Source organism: Leptodactylus fuscus, chromosome 7 (genome assembly GCF_031893055.1).
Source record: "Leptodactylus fuscus isolate aLepFus1 chromosome 7, aLepFus1.hap2, whole genome shotgun sequence".
In the NCBI taxonomy this organism is placed as follows: domain Eukaryota; kingdom Metazoa; phylum Chordata; class Amphibia; order Anura; family Leptodactylidae; genus Leptodactylus; species Leptodactylus fuscus.
Genome location: NC_134271.1, coordinates 41,227,612 through 41,247,221, shown reverse-complemented (window position 1 = coordinate 41,247,221; position 19,610 = coordinate 41,227,612). Strand labels below are relative to the sequence as shown.

The window sequence follows — 19,610 nt, the reverse complement described above, 5'->3', positions numbered from 1 at the left end:
TGATCCTCCTACGAAAGTTGAATGGATTGAAAAAGTAAACCAAATGACTCATTTTGAGGAGTTGTCGAGCTGGAAAGCAAGACGGCACGCTCGATTTCTCCAGACTTGGTCACCGTGGAGAGATTTGAAATTGTGAGTCTATCGTCCCCATGCATCCTCCTCTTCTTCCCTTCTCTTCCCCCTCTCAGGCACCTGAATCCTCAGCCCTTTCTTTCTTGTCCATACTAGTGGATACTTCTATAACCATTTAAATAACATGATCCTTGATATAAGAATTAGACATAAATAAAAACTATCAATATAACTTTCCCAATAGGAAAATTGGTAAAGGTAGCCTGTCAGGTGGGGTTTTTTTTTTTCCACCTTAACCTGGCTCTATCATGTGCAGGATGAAGTCATTTCCCTTTCCATTGGTCCCCTCTGTAATCTTTTTTATGCAGCAATGTGAAGATAGGTAACTTTTTATGATTTCAAACATTTCTAAGTAGTCAGAGGGTCGGGGATCAGCTTCCGTCTAGTCACAAAGTCACTTCTCCTAGACATGCCTGACCTATCCCTTGTGACGTCAGGGAACAAGGGGACTGTAAGGGAGAGGTTAGTCATACCAAGAGGTAGGATAAACAAGGTGAGAATGTGACTATGCAAAGGCTTCTTTTATCACCAAAATTCAAACTACATTTACATTGCCCAACATTTTGTTTCATCAGTGTCACAGACTGATCATACAATCTGGCTTTTATGAATTTAATACCAATTCCTACAGACATATAGCCAGAGATTAGGCAGTGTATATATGAAATATTGAAAAAACTTGGCACTCACCCTATATGTAAAAAATCCAAGCTTTATTGAAGAAGTCCAAGTAAAAACATACAATGGGACAGAGCTGTTACAGAGCTTGAAAAAGTGCTGAATAGCATGAAACAGCTGTCGCTCTTCCTCTGAGCGTGCCTCTTCCCATTGTATGTTTTTACTTGGACTTCTTCAATAAAGCTTGGATTTTTTACGTATAGGGTGAGTGCAAAGTTTTTTCTATATTTCATATACCTTTTGGACTTTGCTTCACTTTGAGCACCACCCTAATACAGTAATTTTTCACCCCCATCCAGGCTATTGCTATTTCTTGGTAGTGTCACCTTGCTCCACATATACTATTAGGCAGTGTATTCCTAGAACCCAAACTGTCTCAATGACCTATCTATTGAGTTTGATGCTGGAATTGTAACGACAATTGGCCAGGGTAAAGAAAAAAAAAAAAAAGTAGAAAAGGCAGCATTCAGCTTTAAATGACATTGCGCACTAGACATAAACACAAGATAAACACTTTATTACCATATACATATAGATATATATTTATTTATATATTGATGTCATGTTAGAGAGCGTCCATTCACTGAAAGAAAATGGGATTGTAAAACATATTCATTGCACAGTAAGAGGAAATCAGACAAATTCTTGGAAAGATCTACTCCTTAACACTGAAACATTGGAGTCTAAAAATGTCACTCTTGAGGTATCCAGCATGGAAATAAGACGGTAAAATGCCAAATGAGTTATGAGATCACAGCCAGGCTGCACAATGACTAGAATTCATAAAAAACAAGACCAGATGGTCAATGAAATGGAGGAACTGGATGGAACCAGCGCTCGATAACACATGCACCATCGGCTATGGTGCAGGAATCACGTGTACCAATGTGGTTAAGATTTTATGACTGTACCTGCTCATAAAACAGGAATGTTCTGCTTGGATTCTTTGCCAAGATTATGTATTATGATTTCATAAAGCAAGGTTCGCTGAGAGCAAGTTTCTAAAGAGTTCAATTCTAAAGGACTGAAATGTTAGCCATATGGATCAAATGGAACAAAATCATAATTTTACTACAATGCCCTATGCAAGGTGTTAATGCTTCATAGGATGCCCTTATTGAAATCTATTGCATATGCCATCCACTATTAGCATCAGGGGCCAAGAACTGAATGTGGCTTTTGTTTCCTAAGGTGTTCTGCGACTAGGGAGGACGAATAGGAGTATACTGCCTCACCAGCGCAGATCAGATACATTACACTATACTATTGCTTATTCCACTATCCTTCAAATCTACACCTTCATAGAGAGGATCTTCCACTCCGTTTTGCTATAGCAGCATGTCCTTTGCAGGTACAGTAAAAGCCTTATTCTTTACTTTGTACAGAGGACGCAATCCTGTAGAACTTCTTGAAAGTCACAAAGAATGGTGTAAAAGCTCCATACTTACAATTCCTAAACGGACGTGAAATAACTGAAGATGTATAATGCATAGACCACATACTAAATGCACGCTTGCTGCTGGGTTTTTTACAACTTTTGGTTTGATTTATTAAAGCAAAAAAATAAGGGAGTTGCATCTGTCACTGTCTATGTAGCTGGTGAAGAGTGACATTTTTATTAGTGTAAACATCTATTCCGATACAGTGATAGAGGTACAACATAACACAATACTACAGATATAGTCCAATTCTAAAAGGACTACCATTTTAACATGCTGTGTCACATCAAAGATCAGCCCTGAGACCAGTTCACATCCTTCTCGCAAGTCTTCCTAATGCTATTATTTCACACCCTGACATGCTTAAGATTCAGCACGTACTTCTAGCTTGACTCCAAACACTTCACCGCAGAGTTTTATCTGAAGTGATGTGTTTGGGCCGACACAGACGGATCAGAAGCAGTAAGAACTTAGGAATCACAACACACCAAGGCTAGTGGGAATGACATTGGAAATTCGGATAAAAGAAGTTAACTGAGACATTGATACAGCACCCATGGGCATCTTGGAACATACACTCACTACAGCTATTCATAAAGAGGATTTAGAAGGGTTACGCTGATCTTTAACTCTGTCACAGCCCAAGTGAAGGCATGTTGTGCTGGCCGCTCAGGAATTGAAATAAACCACCAGTAGTACAGTATCTGCCATACACATAGTAAAACCAGCTGTCGATCAGTTAAATAAACTTTACTTAATCTTAAAATTTGATGTCACACCCTCCCCGTAACACTGGATCAGACAGTAAGGCAGAGGAAGTGTCTGCAGCAGGACCAGTGGGAGACAAGGTGCGTTGAAAATGTCTTTTCTTAGAAGATAGGAATGTAGTTATCAATCTTGGCTCGGTGTCTCTGGGCGATGCACTCTGCGATCCACACAATATTTCGGCATTCTTGTTCCTTTAGCTTCACAAAAGCATAAAACACGCCGAAATGGAACTGGTTCAGAAAGGCCAATTTATTCAATTTCACCTGCAAAAAAACAAAAGAATATATGAATAAACAGACGAACAAGCAAACCTGTATAGTCAGAAGGAGAAAATCGGCAGAATGTGAGAATCATCTGAGAAGTTTTCTGAAGCCTGGTAAGGAATGGGATAGAATAAGCAATATTCACCAATCCAATGCCCCACTGCTCCAGTCCTACCACTCCAGTATACCTTTACTTGTCTGCCGTGAGGATATTCCTGTCTAGTTATGGAACTGCTGCAGCCAATAACAAGAATATTGAGGCCCTTAATTGCAGCAAGCACATAGGGAGGGGGGGGGGCATATCGTGCTGCAGCCACGTAAGCAATGAGTGGTGGGGACAGCTGGACCAGTGGGACATTGGATAAGCGACTATTACCATGTTTACCTGAATCCGGGAAGAATTAATGCTCCAATCTCTGCCTCTAGTTTGGTCCCCATTTAAGAGTATGTTCACACAACAAAGTCTGACATGGATTTAGAAGTGGGATTCACTCCCAAAATATGCACCAAATTCCATCCATAATTGTATTCAACGGAAGGCAGAAATAAAAAGAGGGCACTAAAAAATAAGTGCAACACCGGATATTCAGATAACCTCTGGGAGCGGATACCATGGACTTTTGTTCATGATATCAGCCCCCCATTTTCAATCAGAAGCATACTTGCCATTTAACAAGTTATATGATGAATGTAGCACCTAAGTTTTTTTTACAAAAATAAAAAAATAAAAGACTTTTTATTCTCCTTTGTTAGGGGGCGTTCACACTACCATCATTGTCCGACAGGTAGTGTCCGCCCCTAGTGTCCGTTCAAAATCTGGCATGGACATTAGGAGCGGGCACTAGCTGCGTCCGAGACACTTTTCATTCATTTAAATGGAGATCGGGTGCGTTCTTTTACACTCCGTGCCTGTCCTTAACTGTCCGTTTGTAAAGATGTCCGTCTTTTCAAGCGGACAGAAAAAACCTACATGTCGGGTCTTGCTGTCCACTTGAAAAGTCAGACATATTTACAAATGGACAGTTAAGGACACCCACGGAGTGCAAAAGAACGCACCCGATCGCCATTTAAATGAATGACAAGTGTCACGGACACAGCTAGTGTCCGCTCCTAACGTCCGTGCCAGACTTTGAAAGGACACTAGCAACGGACACTACCTGTCGGACACTGACGGTAGTGTGAACGCTCCCTTAATGAAAACAAAATAAAAAACAGAATTGGTATTACCACATCAGTAACAACCCATAAAATAAAATGAGTATGTTATTTATTCTACATGATAAACACCATAAGCATTATAAGGTAGAATTTAGGTTTTCTGATCATCTTCTCAAAAACAAAAAGAAATAAAAAAAAAAAAAAAAAAAAAAAAAAAAAAGTCTTCTATACTCACAAAAAAAAAAAGGTCTTGTAAAGCTACATTGAAATAAAATGTAAAAAAATATTGTGAAAGCGAGAATGCAGAGAGGGATAAATTGTTATTGCTTTAAGGCTAAATGTGTTAGATCGATAAAGGGTTAAAATGTACATAAGGCATCGGCGTTATGTGTCAGTAATATTTATTTCGACATCTACAATTAAAATGGTGCCAATTTCAGAAGGGTTTTGCAATTTTATGTGACAGTTTGAGGATTAATACAGTATATTACAACTTGTATTCATGGCACAAAAACTGCCAGAAAAACGGTCTGAGAGGTTTCTTGTTACGTTTTAATAGCATATACAATAAAAATCGGCAGAATTAGTCCTTTGGGCTAGTTAACATGGGGTTATTTGGGCCGGATTTTGACGTGCAATCTAAAAAAACCAGCCTCTCATTGAAATCAATGGGAGCCGATCATTTCCTTTTTCCGCGAGTGGTTTGTTCCCGCTCGTGGAAAAAAACAAACGACATGTGACTCGGTTACATAGACAAGCCCAGTGACCGTACAACATGTGCGGTCACTGTACCTTTAAATCCTATTTCCAGAAACATCTCAGTAAATTTTATAGATGACGGCCTGTCTTGTTTTGGATCCCATGAAGCTATATAGTTCATTGCACTGAATCTGGCACAAACTCCGAGACCTTATCAACCTGTAAATGTTTTATGCACAAAGATTGAGTTCTTTCTTTTAATTAAACGGAAAGACACAATATCGACAAACTAGCAAAAACCAGTTTCAAAGCCACTAAAATCTTGGCAAACCAACTTGCCCTTTGGCTTATAAGAGTGTTATTCTATTGTGCATAAGGACATTGGCAGGGGATCAAATTCATGAAGCAGTTCTCTAGTCTGTGTAAGGGATGCACCATTTATTACTTTATTGCTGATTATATTATATTCTTTATTTCTCTTGTTTATACAGCATAGGACCCAGCGCTGCGAGGCAATAGAGAATCCAGACTTAGACTCCTTCATAAATGTCAGAAAGCAGCATTAAGGAACAAATAGCGATTCCTAAGAAAGCAAATATGCAACAAGCTCTGCATCTCATAAATCATACAATAGAAGTCATTGTATAATACAATTTATTAATCTTTTTTTTTTTTTTTTTAAGCCATAGTCAATACTTTTTTTCCTAACTGCAACTCTATAGCCCTCCACATGGATTATGTAGAGACAACGTTTCGACAGTGCTATGACTCTGCTCTACTCTATGTAAGCAACTGGAGTAGAGCAGGGTTGTGCTGTTCATCCAGTGCAGTGAATACACTATGACAACTACACTCACCGGCCACTTTATTAGGTACACCTGTCCAACTGCTCGTTAACACTTAATTTCTAATCAGCCAATCACATGGCGGCAACTCAGTGCATTTAGGCATGTAGACATGGTCAAGACAATCTCCTGCAGTTCAAACCGAGCATCAGTATGGGGAAGAAAGGTGATTTGAGTGCCTTTGAACGTGGTATGGTTGTTGGTGCCAGAAGGGCTGGTCTGAGTATTTCAGAAACTGCTGATCTACTGGGATTTTCACGCACAACCATCTCTAGGGTTTACAGAGAATGGTCCGAAAAAGAAAAAACATCCAGTGAGCGGCAGTTCTGTGGGCGGAAATGCGTTGTTGATGCCAGAGGTCAGAGGAGAATGGCCAGACTGGTTCGAGCTGATAGAAAGGCAACAGTGACTCAAATAGCCACCCGTTACAACCAAGGTAGCCAGAAGAGCATCTCTGAATGCACAGCACGTCGAACTTTGAGGCAGATGGGCTACAGCAGCAGAAGACCACACCGGGTGCCACTCCTTTCAGCTAAGAACAGGAAACTGAGGCTACAATTTGCACAAGCTCATCGAAATTGGACAATTGAAGATTGGAAAAACGTTGCCTGGTCTGATGAGTCTCGATTTCTGCTGCGACATTCGGATGGTAGGGTCAGAATTTGGCGTCAACAACATGAAAGCATGGATCCATCCTGCCTTGTATCAACGGTTCAGGCTGGTGGTGGTGGTGTCATGGTGTGGGGAATATTTTCTTGGCACTCTTTGGGCCCCTTGGTACCAATTGAGCATCGTTGCAACGCCAAAGCCTACCTGAGTATTGTTGCTGACCATGTCCATCCCTTTATGACCACAATGTACCCAACATCTGATGGCTACTTTCAGCAGGATAATGCGCCATGTCATAAAGCTGGAATCATCTCAGACTGGTTTCTTGAACATGACAATGAGTTCACTGTACTCCAATGGCCTCCACAGTCACCAGATCTCAATCCAATAGAGCATCTTTGGGATGTGGTGGAACGGGAGATTCGCATCATGGATGTGCAGCCGACAAATCTGCGGCAACTGTGTGATGCCATCATGTCAATATGGACCAAAATCTCTAAGGAATGCTTCCAGCACCTTGTTGAATCTATGCCACGAAGAATTGAGGCAGTTCTGAAGGCAAAAGGGGGTCCAACCCGTTACTAGCATGGTGTACCTAATAAAGTGGCCGGTGAGTGTATACTCTCCTCCACATAACTTATTTAAGAAGGTAAAAGGGCTACAATACATAGTGAGGGGTTCTACAATGTACAACTTATATACTAACTGCCGAGAGAAGGAAGGAGGGAGGCACTTACACTGAATTTACTGAACCTTGCCCAAAAACAGGTCCGTGGAGTCAAGAATCAAAAGACAGACAAACACAGACAGACCCTGAACCGGTACAGACTGAGCGCACACAGCCCGGAGACGTACAAGCAACACAGGGAGACGTACAAGCCGCGGGAGAACAGGCTGTGCCAACACTGTGACCAGGGGGCCCTAGAAGACGAAGCACACTTCCTGCTACACTGCACCAAATACTCAGCTTTTCCGACTTCCGGAGTCGGAAGATACTCAAACTCTGACGGATTAATCCCGGAGATGCTGGACTTGTGTGCTCAGTTCTCCTGTCTTGCTGAATGATTCACCATATGGGCAGATGTCCTGACATTTTCCTTGGGAATTTGCAGGTCTAATTCAGAATTCATTGTTGCATCAATAATGGCAAGCCGTCCTGGCCCAGAAGCAGCAGAATAGGCCCAAACCATAATACTACCAACAGAGAGTTTCACAAATGGCCTCAGTTTTTAATGCTATTTCCTTTCTCCAAAGATAATGCTTTTCATTTAAAACCCAAAAATCTCTATTGTACCAATGGACTTCTGGCTTGTCTAGGTGTCCTTTAGCAAATTGCAGATAGGCAGAAATGTTTTTTTTGGAAGAGCAGCAGTTTTATTCTTGCAATCCTGCCATTTGTTCCTGGTATTCTTGTTAAGTGTTGTCCTGATGGTGGACTCCTGAAGATTAACATTAGCTAATAATTAGCTGCTTAGAAGTTACCTAGGGATCCTTTGTGATCTCACAGACTATTATACGCCTTTGCTTTTACCTTAATCTTTGTTTGTTGACCATTCCTGGGGAGGATAATCGTGGTCTAGAATTTCCTCCATTTGTACTCAATCTGACTGTAGATTGATGGCATACAAACTTTTTATAGACGGTTTTGTAACCTTTTCCAGGCATCAATTACTCTTCTTTTAAAGAGGACCTTTCACCATTTTGCCTATAGGCAGTTCTATATACTGCCGGAAAGCTGACAGTGCGCTGAGTTCAGCACACTGTCGGCTTTCCCGATCTGGGCCCGGTGTGAAGAGCTTACGGTCCGGTACCGTAGCTCTTCTATGGTCAGAAGGGAGTTTCTGACACTCAGTCAGAGATGTCCTTCTTCACAGCACAGCCAATCGCGCTGTGCTGTGAGAGCCGGGAGGAACTCCCCCTCCATCTGCTCGCAGTACTCGTCCATAGACGAGCATTATTATTATGGGGGGGGGGGGGGGGCGGGTGTATTGGGATAAATATAACAGTCCGTGGAGTAGCAGAGCCGAGGGTGCACAAGGGTTCAAGCGCACCCTCGGCTCTGATGTAGCAGAGCCGAGAGTGCACAAGGGTTCAAGCGCACCCTCGGCTCTGATGTAGTAGAGCCGAGAGTGCACAAGGGTTCAAGCGCACCCTCGGCTCTGATGTAGTAGAGCCGAGCGTGCACAAGGGTTCAAGCGCACCCTCGGCTCGGCTGTACAGCTATCCCTGTCTCATAGTCACAAAGTTCACATTCTCATATGACCCGGATTTGAAATCCACTATTCGTCTAAAATGGAGGTCACCTGATTTCGGCAGCCAATGAATTTTTCCGATTTTTTTCAATGCCCCCGTTGTCGTAGTTCCTGTCCCACCTCCCCTGCGCTGTTATTGGTGCAAAAAATGCGCCAGGGAAGGTGGGAGGGGAATCGAGTTTTGGCGCACTTTACCACGCGGTGTTCGATTCGATTCGAACATGGCGAACAGCGTGATATCCGATCGAACATGTGTTCGATAGAAAACTGTTCGCTCATCTCTATTAGAAACCATATCCAGAGAGTGGATAGAGACTGTCAGCCTCGCACACAAATCAAGTTACCTATAACATGGGGCAACACGGCGGCTCAGTGGTTAGCACTGCAGCCTTGCAGCACTGGAGTCCTGGGTTTGAATCCCACCAGGAACAACATCTGAAAGGAGTTTGTATGTTCTCCCCGTGTTTGCGTGCATTTCCTCCCATTCTACAAAGACATACTGATTGATAGAAAAAAAAAAGCACAAAGTGATCCCTATATGGGGCTCACAATCTACATTACAAAAAAAAAAAAGTTACCCGAAACATAGAAGGCTATGGAAAGGCCCATTCCCTGCCAGCAAGCAAAAACCTTGAAAGCGGTGAGGAATTGAAACCCAAAATATATGATGGAGTAGCATAACTTTTTAAAATACAAGAATGAAAGCTTTAAAGTAGTTAGTGTCTTTTCAGCAAACTTATTCTCCTATGATAGCCAAGGTAATGACACTTAGCAAAATGCCAAGGGGAGATTTATTATCTTCCTGTGTCACTATTTTAGAGTAAAAAAAGTTGTATGCTGCGAAGTAGGAGAATGGACATTACCAGTTTTGGAAGTCAGGTGTGCTTTATGTTATGTCATTCTCCATCTCAGCCAATACTAATAAATCAGCCACGAGAAGTATGCCCTGTATACAGATAACAGTCCTCATGGGCTGAAAATTAACACATCTTCATGGCCATGGGACTTTATTGTGGAACAAAGTCACAGTCACAATCACATGATGGTTCTTGGCCAATCAAGATGGTGACAGGCTCCATAATGTGGAGAGTTTCTTACTAGAAATGTGAACTATTTCCAGAAGAACATGAAGTATCGTGGAAGGACATGAAGCACAAGCCTAGTAAGTAAGTCTCCTTAATTAAGAGCGATGTTCACATACAGAACATACACTAATAGTCCTTCTTTTATAATGACAACAGCCTGAAATCCAGGACCTCTGCCATCTGGAAGATGAACTGGCACCTCGACAACTCGTCTCGCTCCCTCTAGGATTAAAAAGAGCATTCTGGAAACTGCTGCAGCCAACTTATCTTGTGTGATAAAAGTAGCAACAGTCAACCAAACATCTGCTTATAATGGGAGGTTACCAGAGAAGAGCAGACTATGCTGCAACATGGATGTGGGGTTCTGTGTTCTAGTTAAAGGGGCTCTATCATTGGGAAAAGTCATTTTTAACTAATCACATCCTTGCATAGGCATTAGAAAGGCTATTCTACACCTACCTTTAGTATGCACTGTAGATTGCCGCAGCGTTTTTTGAATAAGTCCATTTTTATCCATATGCTAATTAGACTGGGTGCACGATGCATCGTGCACCCTCTTTTCTATGGTTTCCTATGAGTGTATACAGCACAGGCTGTTGCTGCTGCTGCTGATGACTCAGCTTCCTGTTTGCACACACACACACATAGGAGATAATAGCAGGGACGAGTGCTGCTGGGAACTTCCTGTGCTGGCTGGAAGCTCATTAGCAATATGAATAAAACTATCTACTATCTCTAATCTACATACTAAAGGTCGGTGTGGAATAGCATTTCTAAAGGCTATGTAAGGATGTGATTAGTTAAAAATGACTTTTCCGAATGATAGAGCCCCTTTAAAGGGAAGGTATCAACCAGATAGTGAAATATATCCCTTGTTTTCAAATCTGTTTTCATAATCTGATTGTAGATTTTTTTTTAAAAATGGTTAATTATATGATTTACAGCATTGCTCTGCACATAAGCAGGAGTGGACTCACCCAGGTCCATGCATAGGGATGGGGAGTAGATAGGCTGTGACATAATGTATTGTTAGTAATGGATACAATATTGGTTGACATATTGTGGCGTTATCGTCCATTGTAATCCTGTCTGTCTGTCCTGCTTTGATTTAAATTAGGCGACTGCTACAAAAGACTGCTATAGAACTTGAAAGTGAGTTTATTAGGTTTAGCAACCAGAATGAAAATTTCAGTATATAGTACTTAGTGGCATGGGAAATTCAAAACTTTGCAAAAATCTACCCGGCACAAGAGTGAAATATTCATACGTATGTAATCAATGGATTGTCTTGAACCGGTTAAAAAAAATAGCATTCATTCTTCATTATTCCCACCTGGAACATTTACGTTTTATTCAGAGGATATACCAAAAATGTCAAATAGAAGTTTGTCGCTTTGGGACCTGTGTCAATTCAAGAATTAGGGTCCACCAGCCTACATGGCTCATGCATGCGCGGTTCTCTCTATTCACGTGTATGGGAGTTTCAAGCACAAGCAACCAATGAGGATACTTACTGACGTTCCATAGAAGTGAATGGGGAGAGCCTCACATGTATAGTCACTGCCCTAGTTGGCTCCCCCTGCGCTTGTCATCGTGATACATCTTTAAATCTATAATATTGGTGGCACTTTCAGAAGCCTTCACTGCAAATTCTTTCCCTGCTTGTGGAAAGACTATTGCTTCCAAATGACAGAAACCCCATGATAAGTCACGCGGCCCAATGGGTGACTTTCCTTATAAGGGAAGTGTGAATAGAGTCGATCACTATGTTCAGATGAAAATAATCAAATATTATTCATATATGGCTGTTTACATTGCAGTCGGCTTCACTTCAGTACAATTCCTTGGTGTGGGCCTGTCTTATATGATTCTGGAGATTAATCCCTGCTGTAAAGAGGTGTCATACTCATTCCCAGGCCTTGCAGCAGTATACAGATTACATTTGCAAAAAAAAAAAAAAAAGAAGAAAAAAAACCCGGTAATGAGCACAACACCCCTTGAGTACTGAAACGTTTGCCAACAGTGTACGTGTTCCTGACCCCGATGTAACGCAGGTGCTAAAGACAGAACATTTCCAAATGATCAGAACAGTCATTTGATACTTTAGGAGGAAAAAACACAAAGTCAGCAAAGCGGCAGATGGATCCTTTTATATTATGACAAAGTAGGGTAATGACAAAGAAATGAGTTTTCATAGTACAAAACCATCTGTAAAAAGAGTCAGACTGTAAGGCCAAGCACTAAGCAGGAATGGCGAGAAGGAGAAAAATTGTCATCTGGATCTCATCATATTCCCTGCGCTACTAATGAAGAACCAGAGAAGTTCTACCGCACCATTGCCAAATCTTAATGGGTCTGCCTTTATAGCCAGCTGTGTGCGCTGAAGGGCATGCTACATAGTCATGGCTTTCCTCAATATATTGTTACCTCGTGTTCGAAGAATCTGTCTTCCAGAGTTTTATCTCCAGGATTGTTTCCTGCACCTTCAAATAGCAGTTTGTATTCCTGAAGAGAGAGTAAAAGACATGTAAGGCCGCAGCAACACAATTTGCACATACATTTATTAAGACAGATATACGGTATTTTGATGGCAGCGGACATGACTGCCTGCCACTGTGACCCTCAGCAGCTGTCACTGGGATCAGACATACCAATGACAGCTGCATTTTATGAGCAGCTCTGAAGGAAGTTACCCGAAGTGAACGCACCATTAGTAGTAAGTAAATTTGCTATGTGTACTCTATCCAATGTAGGATTCACTGATAGCAAACATCTCATAGTGTAGATATCTGTTTGCATACACTCTCTGTTTTATATTGTTGTTAGGTGCTCATTGCAGTGCCTTTCTAGGTCCACAGTTGAAGGGACAGGTTCCGGTCAGGTGTACAGTAGTGATTCGGAGTTAGGTTTAGAGTAAAGTGGTAGTGTACATTTTTGGGAGTGTTTAGGACTACCCTCCTTGTATAATATCTCTCTCTCTCTCTCTCTCTCTCTCTCTATATCTCTCTCTCTATCTATCTATATATATATTCTTCTCTCCTTGTCCCTCTCTCCTACTCTTCCTGCACATTTGAACCACATATTGGTGGACCTCGTGGACGTGGCTTCTACGACTGGTGAGTGACGTGGTTTATTGTCTTGGAGGCCGCCGCATCTATCGTCATTTTGTTGGTTCAGTGGACATTGTAACCTGTTGTAGAAACCTACCAATATTTTATTGGTACATGCTGTTTTATAGGCATGCAATAAAAGTTACATTTTATGAATTATTCCCTTTGGAGCTGTAAAGAAGTCTTGTCACCTGAAGGCTGTCCCCCCCCCCCCCCCCCGACAGAAGGAGGTCCATGTACTTTGAATGGATTTTACATGGAACACTTGTCACTATATTTCTTGTACAGGCCATTTATATTTTAATATAAATTAACCATGTCATGCCTTAGACATCTCTCTTCAAGACTAAGGGTATGTTCACATGGAGTTTTTTTTATACAGATGAATCTGCCTTAAAGACCGTCTCCAATTCATTTCAATGTAAGTTGGTAGCAGATTTTTAACTCTAGCTGTTTTTTTTTTATCACTTATTTTCAGGTCAATCGACCTCACAAAGCCCACTGAAATGACTGGGAGGCAGACAAAAGAAAAAAAACACAATTCAGATTTTTGAAAATGAATCAGAACAATTGGAGGCTTTTTTTTTTTTTTTAAGACATATTTCTCTTTAACAATCTGTCGCTTCAGACCTCAGAGTATAATAAGCTGTGGCCCAGGGTGGGTGAGCAAACATAAGAAAACAGTGTTAGCAACTAGAGATGAGCGAACATTGTTCGATGAGCGACCACTGTTCGGAACAGCCGTTTCGAACAGCATGCTCACAGCACGCTCCCATAGAAATGAATGGAAGCAGCCGGCACACGGGAGGTTAAGCGGCCGGACAAGTCTGCGTGCCAGGTGCTTCCATTCATTTCTATGGGAGCGTGCGGTTTGGATAGGCTGATTCGAACAGTATTCGCTCATCTCTACTAGCAACCTCTTCCAAGCACCAGCGCTACTCCCATGTTCTCATCAAGTCTTCTGACTGACATGGGTCATGCGGCATCGTGACGCTTGTGTCTATGCATCAGGATGCCATGTGAACTCAGTAAGGTCCAAAGAGAACAGGGAGTCGTGCCAGGGTCCAGGAGAGGTGAGTAACACTGTTTTGCATGTTTGCTCACCTTCTCTGGGTTTCCGCTTATTATACTCTGGAGCCTGAACAGACTCCAGAGTATAATAATAGCAGTTCTGGTTCAGAAGTGTTTGGTCCAAATGAAATTACAGGTAGAACCTCGTAAATATCGTAATAACCAAACTGGAATAACCAACATGCATAAAATCACGTTGGGTTGATTTTGGGTTTTGGTTATTTTTTTTTATTAATTCCCCAGCCCGAGATCATGATAAAGCAAAGTATACAGGACAGATCTAATGAATCGGCGGCGCACCTAAAAGAAAGGAAATTTACTTACAGGATAATAGTCAGCTACTGTCTTGACCTGCTCATAATCATCAGCTCTCGCCAACTGGGCCAACCCTTCAGGGTACAATTTACCACAGTGTGGGAACAACTTGGCGCGATCTTCTTTCGAGAGCTCGGTGCCAAATGAATTAATTGTGATTATAAACGCCCGGCGGTCAGCTTCAAACTGTAACAAACAGGATTATATCATGAATGCTCACACACACTTACTATGAATAGAATAAACTTTCATCTCATCTTTTCCATATTTTACAGTTTGTATTGTAACGTAAGCACTTGGTTCTCCTCTGACAATAATTATAGACACATTTGATTTCATGGGAATGTCCAGAATAGGTCTAGAATATGTCAATTATGGATAAGGCCTACAAGGCCTATATGTAAGCCTATATAGGTAGGCCCAAATGCCTGTGGAGCCTAGCTGTCAGCAAAGAGGGAATCTAGTGCATGACATGTTACACTGAAGGCCACTTTATTAGAGACAGCTAACCTTATACAGCTGGAGCTTCCCCACACGGAAATTAGACAAAAGACCCCAAAGGGCAGGATAAAATCAAGGGAGTGTGTTATTCATGGAAAAGATTCAGGGGGAATTCATATTAGAATAAGATGGTGCCAGTCTGTAAACCTTATGCCACCATATCAAAGGTGTGACAAGTATGGTGTCATTGATGGATAAAAACATCCGGCGAAGGGGAACCCTGTGGACATAAACAGAAGGATCACGGGAGGATGTCAAGAACTATTGTGATGGGGGCCACACGGTGACTCAGTGGTTAGCACTGCCGCCTTGCAGCGCTGGGTCCTGGTGTTCAAATCCTGCCAAGGGCAAAAAAACATCTGCAAGGAGTTTGTATGTGTGGTCAGATGAATCTGAATCTCCTTAGCACCATGCTGATCATGGATCGGAATTGCAGCATGAACAGGAGTCAATGAAACTTTCCCCTCAAGTGGAAAATAGTTTAGGCTGCTGAAAGTGGAGTAATGGTTTGGGAAATGTTTCCTTGGCACATCTTGGCTCCTCTGATACTAGTGAATGAACAGTAAGGCTTACCTAAGCTTTGAAGCTGACCAACTTTATGGCACCTGTTTACCCTTTGGCAGAAGGACAATGCACCATGCCACAAGGGTAGATAGTAATGGAGGTGCCCCGGGATCATGGCAGTGAATTTTCTTTGCTTTCCTGACTCTAAAAGTGCCATGTACTAAAGTACATGTACATGTCTCTAATAAAAACATTCAATCAGCTCATTTACTGAAAGGTTGGTTGAATAATGGTAAGACACAAGATAAGAGGCTATTTTGGCTATATTAGGTGAAGCTAAGACTCACTGCAGGACTCTTTCAGTGTAAAGTTTTTGCTTTTAGAATAGGGACTTGCAGGACATCGGCACCCTGGATGTGGATTGCAAGCTTGTGTACTTTTGCCGATATATAAAATAACTCCTCATGATTATTAACTTACTTTTACAGAGTGCGACCAGGCCCCTTTAGGTTGGTTGAGGGAAAATGGTGTGCTAGTGCTTGTGGGGTATATGTATAGATGCTGGACAGCCCATCTGATCTAATGGTATGGGCATCATCAAATGGCTGTAAGCCAGCACTGCGTACGCCACATTATGATGTGACAGGCACCTTATATAACCATTATCTGGTAGACACTATCAATATACTGTGCCTGTGCAATCTCCACCAAATACCCCTTGGGCCTGTCTGCATCCTGCTGTGAACCATTGCTTCAGCTAACATCAGGTAAGTACGGCATTACTTTACGTGAAATGATTTATAGTAAAGTCTCTGTCAACTTAGAAATATGCAGGGTGGCTTTATATCAATACTGTGTAAAGATGGTAGGGGTGGGCATGAAATAAGTTTTCCTTTCCTAAGGTTTTGCCAAGCATAACCTAAATCTATGTTTGTTCTTCGTTGCCATGGTAGGAGTTGTTTCCCAAAAAGGTTTTATTTCTCTAATATAGATACCACTTAACAAGGCAAAAAATAGATGCAGTTTTCTCAAGTATACTGTAAAATAAAGCAATACTGGAAACCACAATCATAATAAAAAATAATGCAGGTTACAGGTCCATACCTCAAGAATGGGACACATGGCATCTGCGGTTGTGCCTCCAAGGCTTTTACAGAATTTATAAAAGGACTCCAAGTAAGCCTAGAAATAAAACATGAAATGGATTCACCAGTAGATCTTACACTGTATCTACAAGGTCCCCCCGCCCCACCAGAATTTAAAGGTTTCTATGCCCCTCACTTTCACATGTAAAAGGGATGAGATTTTCCCACCACTACTAGAACACTGCTGCTATGGAAGAAGCAACTCCAATGCCAGATATACAGAAGTAGTGAAGTTATCGGATGTTGAAAAGACAAGGCTAAAAGGTATGCTGCTTGTAGGAGACCAAGTGATCATGTTTACTAGAGGTTCCTTGCTTACAAGTCACATCCATTGGAGAAAGAGGTCAAGTGACTAGTTAATAGATCCTTGAAGTAAAGCGACCTCCTATTTTCTTCCTCTTATAGTTGCAATGCAAATGCTACATTTCATTCCAGTGCCAATAAGAATGAATGTGGCAGGAACCAAGCACTGCAGGTATTGCAGAATTCTGGTAGTAAGCCATTATGTCATGACGGATTGGTAATTTATGCTGTTGTGGGAGCTACAACAGCTATAGTAGCTTAGCATGTAGGAAGTAGCCTTCGGGTGCTGCGGTCCTTGGATCCTTGCCATAGCATTAATCGATGTACTAGAAAAGCCAAGGTTATTCACATTACCTCTCCTTAATTCCAAGTAATATAAATGATTAAAGTTTCAAGAATCTTATCTTAAACTGGCATCAAGTCAGATCTGATAATGGACAATGATCTGATCTAACTTAAACAAAGCTCCACAAATCTCACCATGTTAATAAAAACTTGCGTCTCCTTGTGAATCGATTGAGGTTATCACCCATTCCTCATATCTGACATTGTAAGATACCGCTAAAGAAAGTGAATACAGTTGTTTCTAGTTATGAGGCAAGAAGCCAGCATCTAAGTTTCACCACATTAAATGCAATAGTTTGGTTTTTTGCACTTCTATGCATCAAATGACCCACAATAACAATGATCACCACTAACAATATGTAGAAATGTGCACCGAGGTTTCCAATGCCTCAATCTGGAGAATTTTGACTTGGGTTCTGCTGAGATTTTACTTGTACGCACCTTGTAAAGCGTGTTCCTGATTATTTCAATGTTCATTTCATCAAGATCTTGCTCTGATATACAATCCTGAAAGAATGCGGCTACAAAACAAAACATGTAATGTCCTTAATGCAGAGCAGCAATGAAACAACTAAAGATTCAGTTGTGAAATACGGGTTACTAGAGTTAGAACCGCCAAACTTCCAAGATTTTCACTTCTGGTGAGGGTAAGTTCACACAGTGTTTTTTTGCAGGAGGATTTTGAGGAGGAATCTGCTTGAAGAAGATCAGGATGCTTTTTCCCCCCCCTTGCTGAAACATATCAGTGACAGTAAAAAAAGAAAAAAAAAAAGTGCCATTAAAGCAGTTTTCCCACCTCCCTGTTTCAGCAGCTTCTTATTACGTCCTGTATTCCTGATCACACAGTCAAAGCTGCCTCCCCCCAGCTTTCTGAACAGAACACTAGAAGGATCACAATACTTATTATGATTACTAAAAATCTAATAAATACAGATCAAATAATAAGCACATGCTTCTAGAGAAGGACTCAGTTTTATCTGTAGGTTTCCATAGAGAGATAACAGACAGGGCTTTATCAGCAAACTGCAATTAGCTGAAGGCAGAGCTGTAGATAACAGCGCAAGTGACATCACTTGTCTTGCTTATCACACAGGTCTGGCGCTATGGAAACACTGTGTAAACCATGGGAGATATGATCTCACATAGCAGGAAAACAAAGCAGCATTGTTAAAGCAATATATTTAGGGAAACTCTTCAATTTACATAAGCTACTAGTATAGATATGAAACTTGAGCTGGGAATACCACTTTAAAGTGAATGGGAGAGTTGGCAGATTTTGAGGTAGATTCCCCCTCAAAAGTCCACCTGTAAAAACTCAGTGTGAACTTACCCTTATATGTATCAAAATGAAATGCTGGGAAATACTGAGGTTTCACATATTTACTATTAAACATGATTTAGTTATTAGCAGATACAACATAAACACTTACGCAGAAAAGCAATACAGTGTCATCAGCCATGAGGAAGATGGTGGACAGGATCGGGGAGTTGAAGTTACTTTGTAGGAATCTGTGGGTTCCCATGCCAGAGAATTTATTTAGAATTTATTTTAATCACAGAAAATCTGAGAGTTTGGTTCCTGAAGAGGATGCCTATGCAACTGATCCAGCACAGAAAATGTAGTATTACATAGCAGCCTTTCACATGAATGACTGCCCATGTAATTCCTGGATCCCTCAGGTCTTCCAAATGACTCAGACTCACTCTGATGTAGGCTGATCTCCCATCAGTTCAGATTGTTTTTTTATTTTTTTTGGACAGTTTACCAGCCCGAACCCAGCATGATAGATTAGTTCATCTGAGCTGCATTCAGAGCAGTAAATCCAGTCCACATACAGATCAAGTATCCCGGCTTGACACTTGAGCCGTGTGAAGAACCCCTCTATGACATCCATATGCGGTCATTCCTTTCCTATCCATAAGCCCGGATAAGGTTTATGGATGTTATAAAGAAAAAGAAGAGAAAAGATCTGCAAACAGTGACTCTACAGACCTGAACGGCTACAAGTAATAATACAGAAATGTATAGCAGCCAGAAAATAATATAGGACATCCCAGTGGCGTTCAGGAGAAAAGGGGGTCATCGTCTAGAGAAACTAACAGTATATAAAACGTACCTAAAGGAGTATCAACAAGTATGGCATTGTATAGTTCTGCAGGTGTCTGGGCAATATTCACAGCTTCCATCTGTTCAAAACTGCCCAAAGGGTGGCACTTGGGCACAAGCTCAGAAATTGATCGCTGATGTAAGGTGCCCGTGATCAGCAGGATAACGTTGTCAATCATATAGCTGTACCTGTTAGAAGAAGGAAACATGGCTTAGAGAGATTCAGGACTCTGAACAGTCTCACATAGTTGCAATAATAAATACACAAAAATAAAGGTCAC

General features: G+C 41.4%; 1 protein-coding gene across 1 annotated transcript in view; it reads right to left on the bottom strand.

The window, feature by feature from the left end:
- Positions 1-1,336: 1,336 nt before the first annotated feature.
- Positions 1,337-19,610, bottom strand: part of ATP6V0D1 (ATPase H+ transporting V0 subunit d1) — a 66,461-nt gene continuing 48,187 nt past the window's right edge. The window contains exons 3-8 of the mRNA XM_075281815.1: positions 19,340-19,518; positions 17,664-17,743; positions 16,534-16,611; positions 14,434-14,610; positions 12,356-12,433; positions 1,337-3,280 (exon numbers count right to left, since the gene is read on the bottom strand). Coding sequence (XP_075137916.1) covers positions 3,119-3,280; positions 12,356-12,433; positions 14,434-14,610; positions 16,534-16,611; positions 17,664-17,743; positions 19,340-19,518 — 754 coding nt within the window. The 3' untranslated portion in view covers positions 1,337-3,118. The remainder of the gene's footprint in view (positions 3,281-12,355; positions 12,434-14,433; positions 14,611-16,533; positions 16,612-17,663; positions 17,744-19,339; positions 19,519-19,610) is intronic.